The following is a 22919-nucleotide window of genomic DNA, read 5'->3' as shown; positions in this document are numbered from 1 at the left end:
ATGGATAATTACCCAATATTTGGAAATGAGCACATTCCTAAAAAACTGCTGGGGAGTTCCCGGCATGGCTCAGCAGTAACAAACCTGACTAGTGGCCATGAGGTTGCCAGTTCCATCCCTGGCCTCACTCATGGGTTAAAGATCCAGCGTTGCTGTGAGCTTTGGTGTAGGTCCCAGATGTGCCTTGGATCCTGAGTTGCTGGGGCTGTAGTGTAGGCTGGCAGCTGCATCTCTGATTCAACCCTTGGCCTGGGAACTTCTATATGTTGCAGGTGCAGCCCTTAAAAGCAAAAAAAAAAAAAAAAAAAGTCAATTCACCCCAATTAATTTACATACTCAGTACAATCTCAGTGAAAATTCCAGATAGGTTTAAAAAAAAATAGGCAAATTCCTAAAACTCTCCTTGGTGTTTGAAATAAAAATTTATTTCCACACAAAAAAAAATTATACATGAATGGATATAGCAGCTTAAATTATAACAGCCAAAAGTTGTAAACAACCCATGTGTTCTTCAATGAGTGAATGGCTAAGCAAACGGTGGTATATCCACATGGAATTCTAGTCAGCAATTAAAAAGAGTGAATTACACATGTAACAAATGTATGAATCTACAGAGAATTAAGCCAATATTCTTTTTTTTTTTTTTCTTTTTTAGGGCCACACTTACAGCATATGGAAGTTCCCAGGCTAGGGGTCAAATAGGAGCTACAGCTGCTGGGCTATGCCACAGGTCACCGCAATACCAGATGTTTAACCCACTCAGTGAGATCAGGGATTGAACCTGAATCCTCACGGCTACTAGTTGAATTCATTTCCGCTACACCACAGGAAGTCTGAAAAAGCCAATATTCTAATTGCATACCTTGTAATTCCATTTACATAACATTTTTGAAAGGTAAAATTATAGAAATGGAGAACAGATTAGCGTTGCCAGGTCTTCAGGAGGGGGTTGATAGAAGGAGGGAAGTGGGTATAGCTGTAAAAGGACAACATGAAGGATTCTTGTGATGGTGGAAATGGAAGCATCAATGTCAAGGTTGTGATACTGTATATAGTATTACAAGATGTTACCATTGGGAGAAACTTGGGTTCTTGGGTACTTTCTTAATTATTTCTCACAACTGCATGAGAATCCAGAATTACTCCAAAATAAAAAGTTTAAAAAAATGCTAGGCCGAAAAGATGGAGTTCCTGTCGTGGCTCAGTGGTTAACGAACCCAACTAGTAACACTGAGGTTGTGCGTTTGATCCCTGGCCTTGCTTAGTGGGTTAAGGATCCGTGAGCTGTGAGCTGTGAGCTGTGGTGTAGGTTGAAGTCACAGCTTGGATCCCACGTTGCTGTGGCTGCGGTGTAGGCCAGCAGCTGTAGCTCCGATTCAACCCCTAGCCTGGGAACCTCCATAGGCCACGAGCATGGCCTTAAAAAGACCAAAAAAGACCAAAAAAAAAAAAAAAAAAAGCTAGGCTAAAAAGAAAACAAATTCTAAATTCTAAGGTGGTAGGCCAAAACCCCACAATATTAAATGTAAATTCACTCAACATGTCAAATCAAAGAGTACGATTGGCATTTATTTTAAAAATAATATTGCTTAGTGAGAGACATACTTTAAAAATAAAACAGAATGGTTAAAAGCAAAAGGGTAGAAAAAGATAAACAATGCACTAGCCATAGTAACATCAAAACAAAGACAAAAAGCAAGATTATAAAGGGCAAATTTCATAATCTCCTAGTGGATTAATTCAACAGGAAGCTATTATAATTCTAAATATGTATCATGCAACAAGAGAGATTTATATGAAGCAAAGCTTAAGACAAATAAAAGGAAAATAGACAAGCCTACAAGTATAAAAAATGAAATCAGCAAGTTCCCATTGTGGCTCAGTGATAAACAAGCCCGACTAGTATTCATGAGGATTTGGGTTCAGTACCTGGCCTTGCTCAGTGGGTCAAGGATCCGGCATTGCTGTGAGCTGTGGTGTGGGTCAAAGTCATGGCTCGAATCCTGTGTTGCTACGGCTGTGGTGTACGCTGGCATCTGTAGCTTTGATTCAACCCCTAGCCTGGGCTTCCACATTCTGTGGGTATGGCTCTAAAAAGCTAAAAAAAAAAAAAAAAAATCAGTGGTTCCACTTTGGTAAACATAAGTTTTTCAAAGTCTGCGAGTCTGTTTCTGTTCTGCAAATAAGTTCATTTTTATCCTTTTAGATTCCACATATAGGTGATACCATATGTTTGTCATTCATTGTCTGACTAAATTCACTTATTACGATGGTTTCTAGGTCCATCCATGTTGCTGCAAATGGCATTATTTCATTCTTCTTTATGACTGAGTAATATTACCATTGTATTATGTACCACATCTTTATCCATTCCTCTGTTGATGGACATTTAGGTTTCTTCCATGCCTTGGCTATTGTAAATAATGCTGAAATGAACATTGGGGTGCCCAAGGGGATAGGTGGAAGAAGGTGGAAGGGATGGACTGGGGGTTTGGGACTGTGGTATATAGAATGAGTGCCCAATGAGGACTTGCTATATAGCACAGAGAACTCTACCCAGTATTCTGTGATAATCTATATGAGAAAAGACTCTGAGAGAGAATGGCTATGTGTATATGTATGACTGCTGTACAGAAGAAATTATCACAAATTTGTAAATTAACAATACTTCACTAAAACTTAAAATAGATAAACAACAAAAAATGAAATCAGGAAGCTGAACATAGAACCATTAACTCTGTTCTCTTCTTATCTATTAAAATAACTAGCAAAAAATAATTCTCACAGTAGACATAAAAAAAAATGTACTGTCAGTAAACACACAGGAGAAAATAAGCCAAACTGATTTAAAGGACATGTTCTCTCTGTGCAGTGTTTGGAAGCCTCTTTTTCCTCCTCAGAAACAGGTTCACCCTACTCTGAAACAGTGCCCATTATCATCTAGTGAGCGGAAGGCTGTGAAAGGAAGACTACCTTCTACTGCTTCCCAGAGATAACATAGTCCTTTGGACTTTCTATAGCTTCTCAGTAAGCTTAGGAGTCAGAAATCTGACTTCAACCACCACAAGTTCCTGATATTTAGCATGATGTCTGCAGTATTTTGTTCTCCTTGCCAACATACTATTGCGCAAAAGCATAGACTAGGGTGTTTTCATAGATAAAATTCTCCATTTTAGTCCCTACTGCAAAATTATTGCACTGAATCTTAAACTTTCATTTGTCAATTGTTTTTTAACTCTTAAGTCAAACGAACTCATATGAAATGCTGAAAAAAAAAAAAAAAAGAAAGTAAGAAAATCAGGTCTTGAGGGCAGGAGTGACATATACTCTGGATTGCTGGATTCTTAGGCTCCTGGTTACCTCTCTCCTTTTCCACTTAACACTTCTCACTCCTGATGTCGAGGCCACTTTATTGACATGAACTTTCATTTGATGGCTCAACATCTTTGTCTTCTTCAATATCTTTCTAAATTACCTGTATTACCTATGTCCTTTTAACACACACGGAATGTAGAGTAACACGGTGTAAAAATCATGGGTGTTTCCAGTAATACACATTCCGAAATTTTTATAATTTTTTCCGTTTAATATTTTGGTGATTCTGGTTTATTACCTTAACCTTGTAAGTTCCAACGTTGTAACAAGTGCCAGTCAGAAAAGCAGAAACACACACATGGAATGGACACAAACACACTGTCCACTGTCTCTGAACAAACGTCAGTGCTGGAATAAAGAGGTCACTACAACAGCCGACGTGACCACGGTCATACAAATAATCGCAAATTGATTCCCACGACCCCAAGTCACTGGACCTCTCTCGACCCCGCAGTCTCCCAAATTCCACCGCTTAAGTCTCCCACATACGACCACGCAATGGCACTCCTCCCTTTTCTAACTGCCTCCAGGAGCCTGAAGCTCAGGCTCTCGTCTCTCCACGGCGACCTGATGTTTCCCCACCGTCACCCCACTGAAGTCCAGTCCCGGGTGGGGCGTGGACCAGAAGGAACTAAACAGACTCAGCGGAGCTTTCTTCACGGACCGGGCACCAAAACGCCGAGAACACGAAGATCCAGCCAAACATTAAGAGGAAACTTTTTGCAGAAAATAGATGTGGGCCGAGATGGCCTCTGGGAAATGTAGTCCGGGGCAGTAAAGCTGTGGCTCTTTTCAGATACGTCTCAGCACCAAGTAGCAATCCCAGGTTCCGAGGGCCGGACTCACGAGGGGCAGCTGCGGCCAAACTGTCAGCTGAGCCCCATGGGCCGATCTGAGAGCGCTCGAACGCAGCGGTCGGTTATTCCCACCGCTGCCCAACCGAAAGGCCAGCCCCGCCCCGGCGAGCGCGGGGGCCGCTGGGAAGTGTTATCCTTCGTCTAACGGACCGAGGCCGGTGCTGCCTTCATTCGCCGCCGGCCCGGACCTTAGTGGCGCCCCAGCTAGGGCCGCACCGGCTGTGCCACTTGGGCAGCGTGGAAGCGTGGGATTGGGGCCTGTGTCCGCGGGCTTGGTGGTGAGTCCTCGGGAGGCCGCGAGCTCACAGTCCAGGACTCTTTGTGCTGGGTGGAGTAGGGGCTTGCGGACCCGGTGCCCGTGTGGTTGGAGGAGGACGCGGGGCAGGGCTTTGCCCGCGCGGGTGGTTCCCTGAGGCCGTGGGAGTGGCGTGTGAAGGACTGTGGGCGTGTGGCTTGACAGGACTTTTGCCAGACATTTGCCTGTGACTGAGTGTGGCCCTGGGATCGTGTGCAAGCGGATTTTGTGGATGTGCTTTTCCTTTTCTGTTTCAATATGAACGTGGCTGCGCATCACGCAGAAAACTCCGTGGTTGAAGGGTAGATAGAGTTCGGTTGTGTGTGTAGTTTTGTGAGACTGTTTGCACCAGTGCTTGGTTTCTGTGGTTATGGTAATCGGAAATATGTTTTTATATGAGACATCAATAGCCTCGACACTTTGTATTAGTATTTAATTTCAAAGTTTATTTTTGTATATTGGCTAGGTTATTTCGTGGGCTTTAACGTCATGCTCCTTCCCCCCGACTCCCCGCCCCAAATCACAAAATACAGAAAAGCTCTAAGAAAACAAAAATCGGAGTTCCCGTCGTGGCGCAGTGGTTAACGAATCCGACTAGGAACCATGAGGTTGCGGGTTCGATCCCTGCCCTTGCTCAGTGGGTTAAGGATCTGGTGTTGCCGTGAGCTGTGGTATAGGTTGCAGAGTCGGCTCTGATCCCACGTTGCTGTGGCTGTGGTGTAGGCCAGCGGCTACAGCTCCGATTAGACCCCTAACCTGGGAACCTCCATATGCCACGGAAAGCGGCCCTAGAAAAGGCAAAAAGACAAAAAAAAAAGAAAGAAAGAAAACGAAAATCATTCCTATTTCTACCTGCCACTATCAAAATTTATTTCCCATCTTTTGCCGCCTCCCTCTGTGAATACATACACAAGGAATCATATATATATTCATAATAGCTTTAAAATTGGAATCACACTATAGGTACGGTTCTGTAAACTACCTGTGCCATTTAACAATGCCCAATTAGTATCTTTCCATTTAAACTATTACAAGTCTACATCATCATTTTAAAGTTTTTTATGGTATATATTTTAATGCATACCATACCCATGTTGGGTAATTTACTTCTTTTCAACTGCTTGCCTTTATAAAGAACATGTTTATCAGCAACTATTTGGCACATGTTACAATGCACTTTATTTTTCTTTTTCACTGGGGGGGGGGGGGCGGGGGCATGTGGAAGTTCCTGGGCCAGAGATCCAGTCCCAGCTGCAGCTGCTAACCTACACCACAGCTACAGCAACCGCAGATACTTAACCCACTGTGTGAGGCTCGGCATCCAACCTGCAGCTACTGGGATCCTTAACCAGTTGTGCCACAGTGGGAACTCCCTATAGTGCACATTCTTAATTTTTTAATTTTTTTTTGAGGGGGTAAGGGGTTGTTGGATAGGGGGCAGGGTCTTAGAAGTGAAACTGATAGGTCAAGATATATGTGCTTAGTAAAGTCTCCCTAGGAATTCTCTGGTGGTTCTTCAGGTTAAGCATCCCACGTTGTAGCTGCTGTGGCACAGTTGGATCTCTGGCCTGGAAACGTTGTCTGCCTCCGAGGTGGCCAAAAAAATAGAAAAAAAAGCTCCTGAATTTATCCGATTATTCTCTTGTCAGGTCCCAATAAACTATAGTATTAATGGGATAATATAAGATTGCCAGAGTTCGTGTTGTGGCTCAGTGGGTTAAGAAACCTGACGAGTATCCAAGATGTGGGTTTGATCCCTGGCTTTGCTTAGCGGGTTAAGGATCTGGCTTGCCAAAGGCTGTGGCATAGGTCGAAGATGCAGCTTGGATCTGGCATTGCAGTGGCTGTGGTGTAGTTCCCTAGCCTGGGAATTTCATTTGCCGTGGGTGAAGCCCTAAAAAGACCACACACACACACAAAAAGATTGCCTATATTCATACACCCTTGATAACAATGGTTATCACTAATATTAGTAGTAATGTTTTAACCTCATGGATGTAAAATTATTTCTTTAATTTTCAATTATTTGATTACTACTGAGGTCAAGCATTTTAAAAGTCTTTTTTGTGTGAATTATGTGTTTTCCAAGATAGTTTTCTAAAGCAGTGTTCTATTTTCAAATTTCTTTTCCAGGTTCTTCAGGTATTAAGGATTCATTCATTCATCCACTCATCATTTATTGAATGCTGTGTGCAACAGGAATTATTATAGATGCTTGGGATATGGCATTGAACAAAGGAGACAAGCTCTCTGCTATCATGGTACTTACATTGTTGTGGGCCAGGTAATAAATAAGGTAAGTTAAATATAACATACATTAAATAGCAAAAAATTGTAAGAGGATAGGTAAAGCAGGAGGATATGTAGAATCAGGGATGGGACTTGGTGTTTTAGATGGGGTAGCTAGGAATGCATCCTGAATATGTAATAATAAAGATATGAAGGAGCTAGTTATGCATTTAATTAAGGGAAGCAGTTATAAAAGCCTTGCGGTTCCCGTCATGGCTCAGTGGTAATGAACCTGACTAGTATCCATGGGGATGCAGGTTCCATCCCAGGCCTTGCTAAGTGGGTTGAGGATCCTTCATGGCTATAGCTGTGGCGTAGGCCAGCAGCTGTAGCTCTGATTCGACCCCTAGCCTGGGAACTTCCATATGCCACACCTGCGGGCATAAAGACAAAAACAACAGGAGGTGGAGATAAGCCTGTTACAAAGAGGCTGAACTAGAGCGAATGAAAGGGAGAGTAGTGAGACATGACTGAAGAAAGGTAAGTGAGCGAAGGAGGACAGATCAGGCTGGGCTTTATGGGCAATATTAATGACCTTGGCTTTTGCTCTGAATGAGATGGGAAGCTGATGGAAAGTTTTGAACATGTGAGTGATATCTTATTATTATTTAAAGGATTGCTTTGACTGCTCTGATGAGAGAATTACAAGAAGAATCGGGGAGGAAGGCAGGGACAAGGGCAGAAGCAGAGAGATTGATTAGAAAACTATTGTATTAATCTAGGGAAAAGATGTTGGTGACCTGGACCAGAGTAGTAAAAATGGTAAGTAGTAGTCATGTACTGGATATAATTTAAAGGTATAGCTGACATAATTTGTGGACTGAACTGATGTGGAGTATGTGACAGGAAGACAGTATTTTTTTTAAATTTTATTTTATTGGGGTATAGTTGATTTACAGTGTTGTATAGCTTCAGGTTCACAGCAAAGCGAATCAGTTATACCTATGACACTATTTTTTTAAAAGATTCTTATTTAATTCTTGTTCAGAATTTATTTGTCTTTTGTCTTTTTAGGACCACACCTGCGGCATATGGAGGTTCCCAGGCTAGGGGTCTAATCGGAGCTACAGCTGCTGGCGTACACCACAGCCACAGCAACGCCAGATCTGAGCCTCGTCTTCGACCTACACCCCAGCTCATGCAATGCCAGATCCTTAACCCTCTGAGCAAGTCCAGGGATCGAACCTGCAACCTCATGGTCAGATTCATTTCCACTGAGCCACAATGGGAACTCCATTACACAATATTTTTTAATCTGAGCAACTTGAAGAAAGGAGTTATTAACTGAGAAGGGAAAGAAGGTAAGAAAAACCAATTTGGGGCATAGGGAGCTAGTGAGATTTTAGTTTGGAGTAAGTATGAGATGCCCATTGGACATTCAGGTGGAAATAATATTAAGTTAGCAGTGGATATACAAGTCTGAAGTTCAAAAAAAAAAAAAAAAACGATCTGAGACCTAGGTTGGAGACATACATTTTGGAATTATCAGCAGATAGATAATGTGTAAGGCTAATAGACTGGATGAAATGAGGAGGAATTGGCAAAAGAGACTGAGAGGGAATGTTTAGAATGGTCGAAAGAAACCCAGGTGAGTGTGATATCCTGGAAACCAAAGGAAAAATGTGTTTTAATGAAAACTGTGTTAGATGCTACTGATAGGCCAAGCAAAAGAGGACTGAAAAAGGAATGTTTCCTTTAGCGGTGTTTACTGAAAATTGTTGGTGACCCAGAAGAACAGTCGCAGTGCAGAGAGCCAGAGAAGAAAAACTGGTGATAACAAGTATAAACAACTCTTAAGTTTTTTTTCCTAAATAGGAATGAAATAGAGTAATAGAGTTAAGAGGTATCTAATAACTCTATATATTGATTGAAATGATTGAACAGAAATTTTTTTTTTTTCAGAAATTTGATGAAGCAGAAGAGAAAGAGGAAAATGCTATAGACATGTCCTTAAGTAGCAGGAGCAAATGTTAGGGGTTTGAGGAGAGAAAAAGAGTAAAATAATCACTTATGAGAGTGGGACAGAGAATAGAGAAATATGATTTTTGGGCAGCATTAAAGACCACTTGATGTTAGTTTTCAGGAATTTAAAGTGAGCCTGTTTCATGTGGTTGCTTGATTTTTCTTCTGCAGTATTCATCTGCACAGTTATAGCTACAGTGTGGCCCTAAAAAGACAAAAAAAAAAAAAAAAGGCTATTAGCCTGAAATACTAGAGGAAGTAAGGTAGAGAGATAGAAGGGTATTTTTCCCTTTAGTTGCCAAATGTTCAAAATAGAAGTCTCTCTTTTTACTACCATACTCACTTTAGAAAACATGTATGATTGTTAGCTATATTTCACTAAGAGTAAAAAAAAAGGTAATATTTGAATTATATCATTCCTTATTCATTTACTAGCTGGAATATTTTACTAAAGAAAAAATTTCTTCCATCAGCTGGTTACCTTGATGTACAGTGTATACAGTAAAGGCAGAATAAATTGATTCTTCCCCTTTATAGGATTTCAGGCTATTGAATTGGTTCCCTAGCATCTCCTGGTGAATTATTTTACTATTATTATTCATAGGTTTTAGCAAATCTTACATGTTTCAAACCACTGTGGCTATTTTTTTTTCTTTTTAGGACCACACCTGCAGCCTATGGAAGTTCGCAGACTGGAGGTTGAATCCTGTAGCCATAGCAATGCAGGATCCAAGCAGTGTCTGCTGCCTACACCACAGCTCATGGCAATGCCAGAGTCTTAACCCACTGAGCAAAGCCAGGGATTGAACCCTGTTCCTCATGCATACTAGTCAGATTCATTTCCACTGAGCCCCAACAGGAACTCCTTTTTTTTTTTTTTGTCTTTTTTTGCTATTTCTTTGGACCGCTCCCGAGGCATATGGAGGTTCCCAGGCTAGGGGTCTAATCGGAGCTGTAGCCACCAGCCTACGCCAGAGCCACAGCAACTCGGGATCTGAGCCGCGTCTGCAACCTACACCACAGCTCACGGCAACGCCAGATCGTTAACCCACTGAGCAAGGGCAGGGACCGAACCGCAACCTCATGGTTCCTAGTGATTCGTTAACCACTGCGCCACGAGGGGAACTCCTCCTTTTTATTTTTTTAACAGCTTGATGTATAGCCCATACAATTTACACTTTAAGTGTACAATTCAGTGTTTAAAAAAAAACATATATATATATATATATATATTTTCACAGGGCTGTTCACCCATCACCGTGGTGTAATTTTAGATCATTTTTGCCCTCCCTGGGCAATCTCATACTCTACTCCCTCCGCCCAGTCTAATCAACCACTAATCTGCCTTCTGTCTCTATAAATTTGTCTTTTCAGACATTTCATATAAATGAAATTGTACTCCAATTATAAATTTTTTAATTGAAAATGGCAGTATGAAAAACAAAAAACTAAGGAGTTCCTGTCGTGGTGCAGTGGAAATGAATCCAACCAGGAACCATGAGGTTAAGGGTTTGATCCCTGGCCTTGTTCAGTGGGTTAAGGATCCAGCCTTGCCATGAGCTGTGGTGTAGGTCCCAGATGTGGCTTGGATCTGGCATTGCTGTGGCTGTGGCGTAGGCTGGCAGCTACAGCTCCGATTGGACCCCTAGCCTTGGGAACCTACATATGCTGCGGGTGCAGCCCTAAAAAGACAAAAAGACAAAAAAAAATTAGTTACTGAGTTTTACTTTGATTTTATCTTTTAATCTTTTATTTTGTTCATTTATATATGTTTATATAACTAAGATAGTTCAGAGCAATATTATCAGTACTTAAAATATTCCTACTGCAAATAATTTAATATTTCTCTATAGATCTACTTGCCCTTGGGGTATATCTCTCTAGGGAATTAATCCCAATTACTATGCTTTAAAGTACGTAGAACTAATTCCTCCCTGCATGGTTAAGCTACAAGTATGATACATTATTAAGTTCATTTGTTTCATTTCGCTTTCGATTTTTAGGTATAGCTTTAACAATTGTTTTATTTTTTTATAATCATGTAAAATATTTACTTGGTTGGAAAGTCAGACATAAAAAACAAAGTATTTTAAAGTATTTACAGGAGTTCCCATCGTGGCTCAGTGTAAACAAATCTAACATCCATGAGGATGCAGGTTCGATCCCTGGCCTCGCTCAGTGGGTTAAGGATCCGGTGTTGCCGTGAGCTGTGGTGTAGGTCAGACACATGGCTTGGATCCTGCATTGCTGTGGCTGTGGTGTAGGCTGGCGGCTCTAGTTCCAATTTGACCCCTGGCCTGGGACATCCTAAAAAGAAAAAAAAAACTATTTACAAAACAAATACACAAAGCAAAAAGAAGTCTTGAGTATTTTGAAATCTGGGAGCATGATGCCTCCAGCTTTGTTTTTCTTTATCATGATTTCTTTGGCTATTTGGGGTCTTTTGTGGTTCCATACAAAATTTATGATTGTTCTCTTTCTGTGAAAAATGCCACCAGAATTTTAATAGAGATTTGATTGAATCTATAGATTGCTTTGGGTGATATGAACATTTAAACAACATGAGTTCTTGCAGTCCATGAGCGTGGAATATCTTTCCACTTATTTGTGTTTTTTACAGTTTCTTTCATTAGATCTTACGGTTTTCATTGTACAGTCTTCCACCTAATTCCTTAAATTTATTCCAAGGTATTTTGTTCTTTTTAATACAATTGTAAGTGGAATTGTTTTCTTAATTTCTCATTCTGATATTTCATTATTAGTGTATAAAACTGAAGCAATTTCTGTATCTTCATTTCGCATCTTGAAACATTACTGAAATCACTTATCCTAACAGTTTTTGGGTAGTCTTTAGGGTTTTCTATGTATATTATGTCATCTGCAAATAGTGAAAGTTTTACTTCTTCCTTTCCATTTGGACGCCTTTTATTTTTCATACCTCATACCTAATTGCTTTAAGACTTCCAGTACTCTGTTGAATAAAAATAGAATAGGTAGGCATCGTGTCTTGTCCCTGATTTTAGAGGAAAGCTCTCAGCTTTACATCATTTACTATGGTTTTAGCTCTGGACTTGTCATATATATCCTTTATTATGTTGAGATATGTTCCCTATATACCCACTTTGTTGAGAATTTTTATCAAGAATGGATGTTGAATTTTGCCAAGTGCTTTTCTTTCATCTATTGATGTCTCATATGATTGTTATCATTCATTTTGATGATGTAGTGTATTATATTGATTGATTTATAGACACTGAACCATGCATGCATCCCAGAATAAATCCCACTTTATCATGGTGTATAATCCTTCTTAATATTTATTGGGTTCATATTTGCTAATATTTTGTTGAGGATTTTTGCATCTGTGTTCCTCAGGAATATTGGCCTGTGATTTTCTTTTATTGTGGTGTCCTTGTCTGGTTTTAATATCAGGGGAATGCTGCCCTTGTGAAATGAGTTTGAAAGTATCCTCTCCTCTTCTGTTTTTGGAGGATTTTTAGAAGAATTGGTATTAATTTTTCTTTGAGTGTTTGGTAGAATTTGTCAATGCAGCCATTTGGTCCTGGACTTTTGTTTGTTGGGAAGTTTTTAATTACTGATTCAACCTCCTTATTAGTAATCAGTCTGTTCAGATTTTCCTTCCCTTCCCTCCCCTTTTCTTTTTTTTTTTCTTTGGCTGTCCTGGGGCATATGGAGTTTCTGGGCCAGGGATCAGATCTGAGCTGAAGCCTCAGCCCAAGCGGCAGCTCTGGCAATGCCAGATCTTTAATCCACTGTGCCAGGCTGGGGGTCAAACCTATGTCCCAGTGCTCCCAAGGTACTGCTGATCTTGTTGTATCACAGGGGGAACTCCAGATTTTCTATTTCTTCATTATTCAGTCTTGGATGTTGGTATGTTTCTAGGAGTTTATCCATTTCTTCTAGGTTGTCCAATTTTTTGATATATAATTGTAGAAAAATCTCTTACCCTTTGTATTTTTGTGGTATTGGTTGTAACATCTCCTCTTGCATTTTTTATTTTGTTTGAGTGAGTCCTCTCTTTTCTTGGTGAGGCTAGCTAAAAGTTTGTTGATTTTATCTTTTCAAACAATCAGTTTTGGTTTCATTGATCTTTTCTATTGCCTTTTTGGACTTTGTTTGATTTTTTTTCTCCTCTGATCCTTGTTTTTCCTTCCTTCTACTAAATTTGGGCTTTTCTTCTTTCTCTTTCCTTGAATTGTAAAGTTAGGTTGTTAGACATTTTTCTTGGTTTTTTAAGGACGCATTTGTTGCTATGAACTTCCTTCCTAGGACTGCTTCTATTGGACCCCATAAGTTCTGGTGTGTTGTATTTCCAGTTTCATTTGTCTTAAGGCATTTTTTAATTTTCCTTTGATTTCTTTCTTGACCCATTGGTAATTCAGTAGCATGTTGTTTAGTCTCTACATATTTCTGAATTTTCCTAGTTTTATTCTGGTAATTGATTTCCATTTTCATACCATGTGATTGAAAAAAATGCTGAATATCATTTCAATCTTCTTAAATTTGCTAAAACTTGTTTTGGGGCCTAACATTATGACCTGTCCTAGAGAATGTTCCATGTGCACTTGAGAAGAATGTGTATTCAGGTGCTTTTGGATGGAATTTCTGTATATATCTATAAACTCTATATAGTCTAATGTATTGTTGAAGGCCAGTGTTTCCTTATTGATTTTCTGTCAGGATGATGTGTCTATTGATGTAAGTGGGGTATTAAAGTCCCCTACTCTTACTATACTGCTGCCTATTTCTCCCTTTAGACCTGTTAATATTTGCTTCATATATTTAGGCGCTCCTATGTTGGGTGCACATGTTTATCATCTTGGATTGACCCCCTTTATCATGTAATGCCTGTCTTTGCCTCTTACTGCAGTCTTTGTTTTAAAGTCTGTTTTGTCTGATATTAAGTATAGCTACCCTAACTTTCTTTTGGTTTCCATTTCCATGGAATATCTTTATGGCAAAAGATGGACCCTTCTGGAATTCCCTTGAGGTGCAGTAGGTTGGGGATCAGGCATTGTCACTGGGGTGGCTCAGGTCATGCTATGTTATGGGTTCGAACCCTGGCCCAGGTGCTTCCACATGCTGTGGGTGTGGCCAAAAATAAATTTTAAAAAAAGATGGACCATTCATTGTCTGTGTTTGTCCTTAAGTAAATCTCTTGTAGGCAGCATATAGACAGATCTTTTTTTTTTTTTAATTTAGTCATTCATTGTTTCTTTTTTTGTTTTTCTTTTTTCTTTTCTTTTTTTTCTTCTTTTGGCTATTCCCATGGCATGTGAAAGTTCCCAGGCCAGGGATCAGACCTGCTCCACAGCAGCAACCCAGACTACTTCAGTGACAATGGCAGATCCTTAACCTACTTCACCTCAGGAGAATTCCCTAAGTATTTCTTTTTAAATGTCTAAATACACTAAAATACCTTAGGCGTGTTGTCAGTTTCACAATTTTCCTGCTTTCATGAAGCTGTTTTTCTTTCTATACCATGTGAACTGTTTATCTGTGGTACAGAGCTATTGATAAATTCATGGGGCACCTCCTACGTATGTACCCTTATTCCTATTCGTCTTATACCTAAGCTCTACATGACAATAGTAGTCATCTTTATACCTGTCAAGCACCTCTGGGGAATGTGTGTTCTTGACCTTTCTGATGGATCCAAGTATCATTTTGCTGTAGGTAGAACTTTAATCTACCTTGTGGGTACAGGTTTCTGAAACCACAGCACAAGCCTTGTCTAATGGCTTTTATTCTTTTCTCCAGCTCTGCCTTCTCAGGCCCAGTCTGTTCTCAGAAAGAGGAAATGACTCAGCCCCAGGTAAATTTTAAATTGTGTATTTGTTCCCTGCCTTATTTTACAGTGCAGTTTAAAAACATTACAGTAATCCATACAATGAATTGAAAAATGATATACAGATAAAACATTTTCAGAGGAAATAACGTTGGAAGATTAAGACAAGGAATGAGTTAAAATATGATTATGCAGAAATGTATTCATTCAGAGATTAAAATTGGGCTTCTGGGGGAGTTCCCATCATGGCTTAGTGGTAACAAACTGGACTAGTATCCATGAGGACACAAGTTCGATCCCTGGTGTTGCTCAGTAGGTTAAGGATCCAGTGTTGCCATGAGCTGTGGTGTAGGTTGCAGACACAACTTGGATCCTGCATTGCTATGGCTATGGTGTAGGCCAGTGGCTACAGCTCTAATTCGACCTCTAGCCTGGGAATCTCCATATGCTGCAGGTGTGGCCCTTAAAAAAAAAAAAAAATTGAGTTTCAGATTTGAATTTATTTTTCCATTCATCTTTTTTTATTATTTTTTAATAGTTATTTCCCCAATACAATTTTTTCCTACTGTACAGCATGGTGACCCAGATTTAATTTAATTATTATAAGTAACAAGAGCAGAAACTCATTACATAATTTGCATTGTACATAAAGATAAAAAATGAACATTTATTATCAGAAGCAAGTTTTTCATTGGCATCTAGGTCAGTGAATCCATTATGTAGTGTGACTTCTTGTAGCTTTTCTGATGGTCTGTTTTGATAAAGGATAAAACAAAGAATATATGGGAAGGGACACGAAGGAATCTTCTAGTATGCTGAAACTGTTCTATATTTTGACTTGGGCGGTAGGTACACAAATACATAAATGTATAAAATGTCTCCATTTGTCTGCTTAAGATTAGTGCATTTTATCACATTCTGTGCATGTCATAATTCATTTTTTTAAAAAAAATCAGACTGAAAAAATATGTTGGGTGTATCTTTCAAATGACTTTATATAATTATCTTTTTCCATGTGCATTTGCTATAGATTCTGTCACAATCTAATCATTTCTGATAAATTCTTATTTTAGTTCACTCGAATGTGAACAGACAGTATGTTTTTCTTGGTTTACTGCTGTATCTTCAGCTCCTAGAACAATGCCTGCTATATGTGGTTTCTGTGAACATTTGTGGTTTTAATGAATTGAATCCACAGTTGCATATTTCTTTATTTTATTCATAGAATAAGTAATGTCTGTCTCTTCAAGGATATCTTCTTTTCCTTCAAACTTCCTTTGGAATTTTTCAGTTTTATCCTACAGTCTTAGCTATTGAACAGATCTCACTATACTGCCTTTTTGCCCTCAGCTTAAAGCTCTGCTATACTGAGATAGACTTTTCTTGCCCAAGCACCCCATGTAGCAGCTTCTCTTTATCTCTAGTTTTCTCCTGAAACTCAGGTTAAATTTCAAAGTGAATATACCTGTGTAACCAGTATAAACACTAAATCAAGAAATAGAACATTACCCTAATGTAAGTTAAATTCCTTCTACACCTTTCTAAGTATTACCCCCACCCCATTGGTAACCACTGTTTAGTTTATATCACCATAGATTATTTCTGCCTATTTTTAGTGTAATCTGTGTACTTTCTGTTTTTCTTTTGCTTACTATTTCACTTGTCAGATTCATGTTGAATTGTTGCATATAGCTGGAGTTCAGTTCAGTTAATCTTATTACTGTATATTATCCAGTTATGTGAATAAACCGTAATTTCATGTATCCATTCTATTAAGATTGGCATTTAGGTAGTTTTTATTTGGGAACAATTAGAATAATGTTCCTGTGAACTTTCTGGTAGATTTTTGGTGCACATATGTATGTATTTCACTAACCAAAGTAGAATTATGGAGTCGTAAGTATGCATAAGATTACCTTTTATTGATACAGCTGGTTTTACAAAGTGTCCAAAATTATATTCTTAACAGTGTAGCAGAGGTCTGAGTTACTCCAAGACAACCATCTTGAGGGTATTTTCTACAGTAACTAGCTTTCTTTTTTTTTGGCATAACATCACACTCGTAGGCAATAAAAGAGAAGCTCAGCTAAACATGAGTACATAAAAATTACATTCTTGGAGTTCCTGCTGTAATACAGCAGGTTAAGGATCTGGTGTCTCTGGGTGGCACAGGTTCAATACCTGGCCCAGTGCAGTGGGTTAAGGATCTGGTGTTGCCACAGCTGTGGTATAAGTCACAGCTTAGGCTTGGATTTGATCCCTGGCCCAGGAACTTCCATATGCTGCAGGTGTGGCCCCCCAAAATTACATTCTCCTTTATGATACAGTCAACATAAATAAAATAAATTGGCAAACTTTGACAATAATTTCAGTAATACATATGGCAGTCCCAATCTGGTATTTGCAAACCGAATTAAAATCCAGTCAGAAACAAGGACATAAAAAAAAAAAAAAATCCACAATCGAAAAAATAAAAAAGAACCAATAAAAGTGCAAATAATAATAAAACTAATGTCTATTTTTAGAACTCATTATTTTTTTTTAATGAGTTAAGGAACAGCACAGAAAGATTAAAAAATTTGCTCAAACATGTAAGGATAACTTGATACCCTTGCTGTACAGTGGGAAAAAAAAAAAAAATTTGCTCAAGATCATAGGTAAAGGATGTAGTAGAATCAGGATTTAGTTCCAGGTAGTGTAACTGTGAAGGCTGCAACTTTGTTTTGTTTTGTTTTGTTTTTGGTCTTTTGAGGGCCTCACCCACAGCATATGGAGGTTCCCAGGCTAGGGTCTAATCGGAGCTGTAGCTGCTGGCCTACACCACAGCCACAGCAATGCCAGATCCTTAATCCACCGAGTGAGGCCAGGGATCGAACCTGCAACCTCATGGTTCCTAGTCGGATTTGTTTCCACTGCTCTACGATGGTAACTCCTAAATAATGATTTTTATTTTTTCCTTTATAGCTGGTTTACAGTGTTCTGTCATTTTTCTACTACACAGCAACGTGACCCAGTTACACATACATGTATACATTCTTTTTTCTTGCATTATCTTGCTCTATCATAAGTGACTAGATATAATTCCCAGTGCTATACAGCAGGAACTCATTGCTTATCCATTTCAAAGGCAATAGTTTGCATCTATTAACCCCAAATTCCCAGTCCATCCGACTCCCTCCCCCTCCCCCTTGGCCACCACAAGTCTGTTCTCCAAGTCCATGAGTTTCTTTTCTATGAAGCCTGCAACCCTAACCACCCTCCGGTATGACTTCAGCCTCCCTTATTATTAATGAAATGCAAATAAAATATTTTGAAAAATAATCAGCAAATTAGATTTTAAAAAGTTCATTATATCTGAAATCTGATCACTTGTCAACATTTCCATGGATTTTGTAACCCAGGCCATATCATCTCTTGCCTATAAGTACTTCTGTAACTGCCTATTAATCTCATTTCATACATTCTTGACCATCTATGGTCCATTCTCCAGAGGACAACCAAAGTGATAATTTAAAAACCTGAGGCATTAACCTCTGCTTAAAATCGTCTAATGGCTTCTCATTGCACTTGAAATAAAACTCACATTTCTTATTCTTTACAAAACCCTTCATGATATGCCTTCTGCCTAGTCTTTACTATTATCTTATGCTACACCCTCCCTCATTCAGTGTCCTTTGGCGATACCAGTTTTTTCCACACTTGGAACAGACAGAATTCATCCCTGAGGAACTTTGAACATTTAAGCTATCAGAAAAGACTAGAGTCCCAATTTGAACAGATCCCACTTACTCAGCCTTTTGGTTTCTATTCAGCTCTTCAACTGACTGGATGAGGCATACCCATATTAAGGAGCACAAATTGCTTTACTCAGTTTACTGATTCAAATGTTAGTCTCAGGTAGAAACACCCTCATAGACATACCCAGAGTAATAATGTTCAGCCAGATGTCTGCGTAACCTACAGCCCAGTCAAGTTGACATGTAAAATTAACCATTACACTATCTTCTTTTATCTCACCTATTCCCTTGTTTATGTTTTCATTTGTTTCCCTCAACTATAATATAAGTTCTAGGAAGACCAGAACTTAGATCTTTCTGTATTTTTAGGCTCTAACCTAGTGCTGGGAACATTTAGTAACTCATTAACTTATTGAATAAAAAGCCATAACTCCAGGGCTCAAAGAAGAATTATTTTCTTATTCTCTTAGTGGCAATTAATATTCACCATGAAATCCTCAACTATGAGAAACTCAAATTGTCTCTGAGCTATCAAAACAAGTTTCAGGAGTTCCTGTCGTGGCTCAGTGGTTAACGAATCCAACTAGGAACCATGAGGTTGTGGGTTTGATCCCTGCCCTTGCTCAGTGGGTTAAGGATCCAGCGTTGCTGTGAGCTGTGGTGTAGGTCGCAGACACGGCTCGGATCCTGCATTGCTGTGGCTGTGGTATAGGCTGGCAGCTACAGCTCTGATTCGACCCCTAGCCTGGGAACCTCCATATGCCGTGGGAGTGGCCCAAGAAATGGTAAAAAGACAAAAAAAAAAAAAAGTTTCAATCATCTAATTCTCTTGTTCAACTACTTTAACATAGAGTAGAAATCAGAGAATTGAGATTTAGGAGGTATTGCTGAGACTAAATAAAATGAACTTGTTGACACAATGTACCTAGAGGTTGAAGAGGCAGGATTCAAAACTTATGCTACAGTTCTGTTTTTGGAAAAAGGCTGTTAGTGTTGCCATTAGCCGAGATAAGTAAGTTAATAGCAAAAATTGCTGAATCACCTTACTCCTCACAAATCTAATATGGAATAGGTAATGTTACCAGAAATAATGAACTACCAGTGGCAAATTACTAACTGGACTCTAGGTAGTAAATAAACATATATAATTAGAAAACCAAAATTTTCTGTAAGGGAAGACTTTTTTCAGTCTATCAAAAATCCAGGATCAGGATTCATTAAAAATCTCATTTTCCTAGCTGTCCCCTTTTCTATTGAGAAGGATTAACTCTTAAAAGATAACTGAAGAAAATATCTATTCCAAAATTTTCATTTAACACAAGGGAAGATTTTGACACTGTTTAAGTAAAGCCGTATCATGCAATTTTAAAACACAGGAAATGCTGTTCATTAATATGAGGTAAGATAAAATTCAAGACAGTAAGGAGTTCCCATCATGGTGCAGTGGGTTAAGAATCTGAGTGCAGTGGCTCAGACCGTTGTGGAGGTGCAGGTTTGATCCCTAACCCAGTGGATTTAAAGGACCTGATGTTGCCAGCGGCAATGGTTTAGGTCACAGCTGTGGCTCAGATGCAATACCTGGCCCAGGAACTTCCATATACCACTGGTGCGGCCATTAAAAAAAAAAAAAATTCAAGACAGTAAGCTTTAAACAAAAAGAGCAGTGCTTTAAAATGACATGAGTGTGGTAGATGTTAGAGATAAATGGTTAGGACTACTTCTGTACCAGATAAACTGCAGAAAATTTAAAGAACACTGCGGGGATTCCCACGGTGGTAATAAACCTGATTAGTATCCATGAGGACCTGCTCAGTAGGTTAAGAATCCGATATTGTTGTGAGCTGCAGTGCAGGTTGCAGATGTGCCTCAGATCTGGCGTGGCTGTGGCTGTGGCTGTGGCATAGGCTGGCAGCTGCAGCTCCAACTTGACCCCTGGCCTAGGAACTTCCATATGCTGCAGGCGCAGCCCTAAAAAAAAAAGAAAGAAAGAAACATGGCAGTAGGAAACTTCCATTGATTTCTTAGCTCATGATAGGCACATAGACAATAAAATGAACATAACTACCAACAATAATTTGATATAGCTAATTGATTATCCTACCTTATAGCCTGGAAACAATTAATATTCCTTTCTTTAGATATGGAAAAACTAAAAAACTGATCGTGTGTTAGGCCTGAATAAAATTCAGTAAATTTTGGGAGTTCCCCTTGTGGCTGGCAAACTGTTGCTAGCAGTAATGAACCCAACTAATATCCATGAGGATACAAGTTTGATCCCTGGCCTTGCTCAGTGGGTTAAGGATCCAACATTGCTGTGAGCTGTAGTAGAGATTGCTGCTACAGCTTGCATCCAGCGTTACTGTGGCTGTGGTGTAGGCCGGTGGCTGCAGCTCTGATTTGACCCCTAGCCTGGGAACCTCCATATGCTGTGAGTGCGGCCCTAAAAAGACAAAAGACAAAAAAACAAAACAAAACAAACCCAGATCTTCCATTTTTTACTTCAGCATTGCTGTAGCTATGTAGTGATTTATATTTACTTATAAATTTTAGAAGTAGTCCATTTCTGTAATTAAAACTCCTGAAAAAAAATCCTGAGATTTTTATCTTGAATTATGTTTATAAATGTCATCTGAAAATGGACAGTTTTCATCATTTTGAATTTTCATATCCCCTTTTTTTCTTGCCTTATTTGAATTGATATATGGTCACTATAATGTTGAGTAGACATGCTTGTGGCAGTCGTATTTGTCTCATGCTCAGTGTTAGGGATATACTGTCAGTGATTCATCAATAAGTATGATATTTTGTGGAAGTTTATAACTACTCTTTCAAATGAAGGATATTTCCTTTTATTCCTAGCCTGCTAAGGGTATCATGAATTGGTATTAAATTTTGTCAAATAATGTTCTTGTATATATGATTTTGATCAAATGTTTCTCCTTTTTTCTATTAACTTGGTTAATTAAAATGTTTTAATAGAAATTTAGTTGATTTACAATATTGTGTTAGTTTCAGGTGTATAGAAAAGCAATTCAGTTATATACATATGTATATTTCAGATATTTTCCATTGTAAGTTATTATAAGATATTGAATATAATTCCCTGTGCTATAGAGTAGATCCCTATTGCTTATCTATTTTTATCTATAAAAATTTGTATCAGTTAATCCCTATACTCCTACTTTTTCCTTTAGTAGCCATAACTTTATTTTTTATGTCTGTGAGTCTGTTTCTATTTTGTATATAGATTCATTTGTATTATTTTTTTAGATTCCGCATATGAGTGATATCATATATTTGTTTTTGTCTGACTTGCTTTGCTAAGTATAATATTCTCCAAATCCATTCATGTTTCTGCATATGGCAATATTTCATTCTTTTTATAGCTGAGTAACATTCCATTGTGTGTGTGTGTCTGTGTGTGTATATCACATCTTCTTAAGCTACTTGTCTATTGACCTGGGTTATTTCCATGCCTTGGCTATTGTAAATAGTGCTGCTATGAACATTGGGGTGCGTATATCTTTTTGAATTAGAGTTTTCATTTTTCCCAGATAAATATGGAGGAGTGGTATTGCTGGATCATATGTTAGCTCTGTTTTTATTTTTTTAGAAACCTTCAAACTGTGTTTTCCATAGTGGTTGTGCCAGTTTACATTTCCACCAACAGTGTAGGAGGGTTCCTGTTTCTCCACACCCTCTCTGTCATTATTTATAGACTTTGCTGATAGCCATTCTGACCAGTGTGAGGTGATAGATCCTCATTGTGGTTTTGATTGTATTTTTCTGGTAATTAGCGGTGTTGATTATCTTATCATGAGCCTGTGGGCCATGTTTGTCTTCTTTGGAGAGGTGTCCATTTAGGTCTTCTGCCATTTTTTTACTGGTTTGATTGTATTTTTGTTATTTTGATAATATTAACTCTTCCAATCCACGAGCATGGTATATTTTTCCATCTGTTTGTGTCATCTTTGGTTTCTTTCATCAGTGGCTTATAGTTTTTAGAATACAGGTCTTTTGTCTCTTTAGGTAGGTTTACTCCTAGGTATTTTATTCTTTTGGATGTGATGGTAAACAGGATTGCTTCCCTAATTTCTTTTTCTGCTCTTTCATTGTTAGTATATAGAAATGCCGTCGATTTCTGTGTATTAATTTTGTATCCTGCGACTTTGCCAAATTTGCAGATGAGCTCTAACAGTTTTCTGGTAGAGTCTTTATGATTCTCTAGGTATAGTGTCATGTCATCTGCAAATAGTGATAGTTTTATTTCTTCTTTTCCAATTTGGATTCCTTTTATTTCTTTTACTTCTCTGATTGCCATGGCTAAGACTTCCAAAACTATGTTAAAGAGTAGTGGTGAGAGCAGACATCCTTGTCTTGTTCCTGATCTCAGAGGGAATTCTTTCAACTTTTCATCATTGAGAATGATGTTTGCTGTGAGTTTGTCATACATGGCCTTTATCATGTTGAGGTAGGTTCCCATTATGCCCACTTTCTGAAGGGTTTTTATCAGAAATGGGTGTTGAATTTTGTCAAAGGCTTTTTCCGTGTCTATTGAGAGGATCATATGGTTTTTATTCTTCAGTTTGTTAAAG

The 22919-nt window shown here is 38.7% G+C and overlaps 1 protein-coding gene across 1 annotated transcript in view; it reads left to right on the top strand.

Moving 5' to 3' along the window:
- Positions 1 to 4195: 4195 nt before the first annotated feature.
- The window catches only part of ZNF569 (zinc finger protein 569), a 54606-nt gene continuing 35882 nt past the window's right edge, over positions 4196 to 22919 (top strand). Inside the window, exons 1-3 of the mRNA XM_047793189.1 lie at positions 4196 to 4510; positions 6661 to 6823; positions 14560 to 14614. Of these exons, the coding sequence (XP_047649145.1) occupies positions 14600 to 14614 (15 nt within the window). The 5' untranslated portion in view covers positions 4196 to 4510; positions 6661 to 6823; positions 14560 to 14599. The remainder of the gene's footprint in view (positions 4511 to 6660; positions 6824 to 14559; positions 14615 to 22919) is intronic.

The sequence above is a fragment of the Phacochoerus africanus genome, chromosome 8 (genome assembly GCF_016906955.1).
Source record: "Phacochoerus africanus isolate WHEZ1 chromosome 8, ROS_Pafr_v1, whole genome shotgun sequence".
In the NCBI taxonomy this organism is placed as follows: Eukaryota; Metazoa; Chordata; class Mammalia; order Artiodactyla; family Suidae; genus Phacochoerus; species Phacochoerus africanus.
The sequence above is the reverse complement of the archived record's forward strand: the minus strand, read 5'-3'. Positions and strand labels throughout refer to the sequence as shown.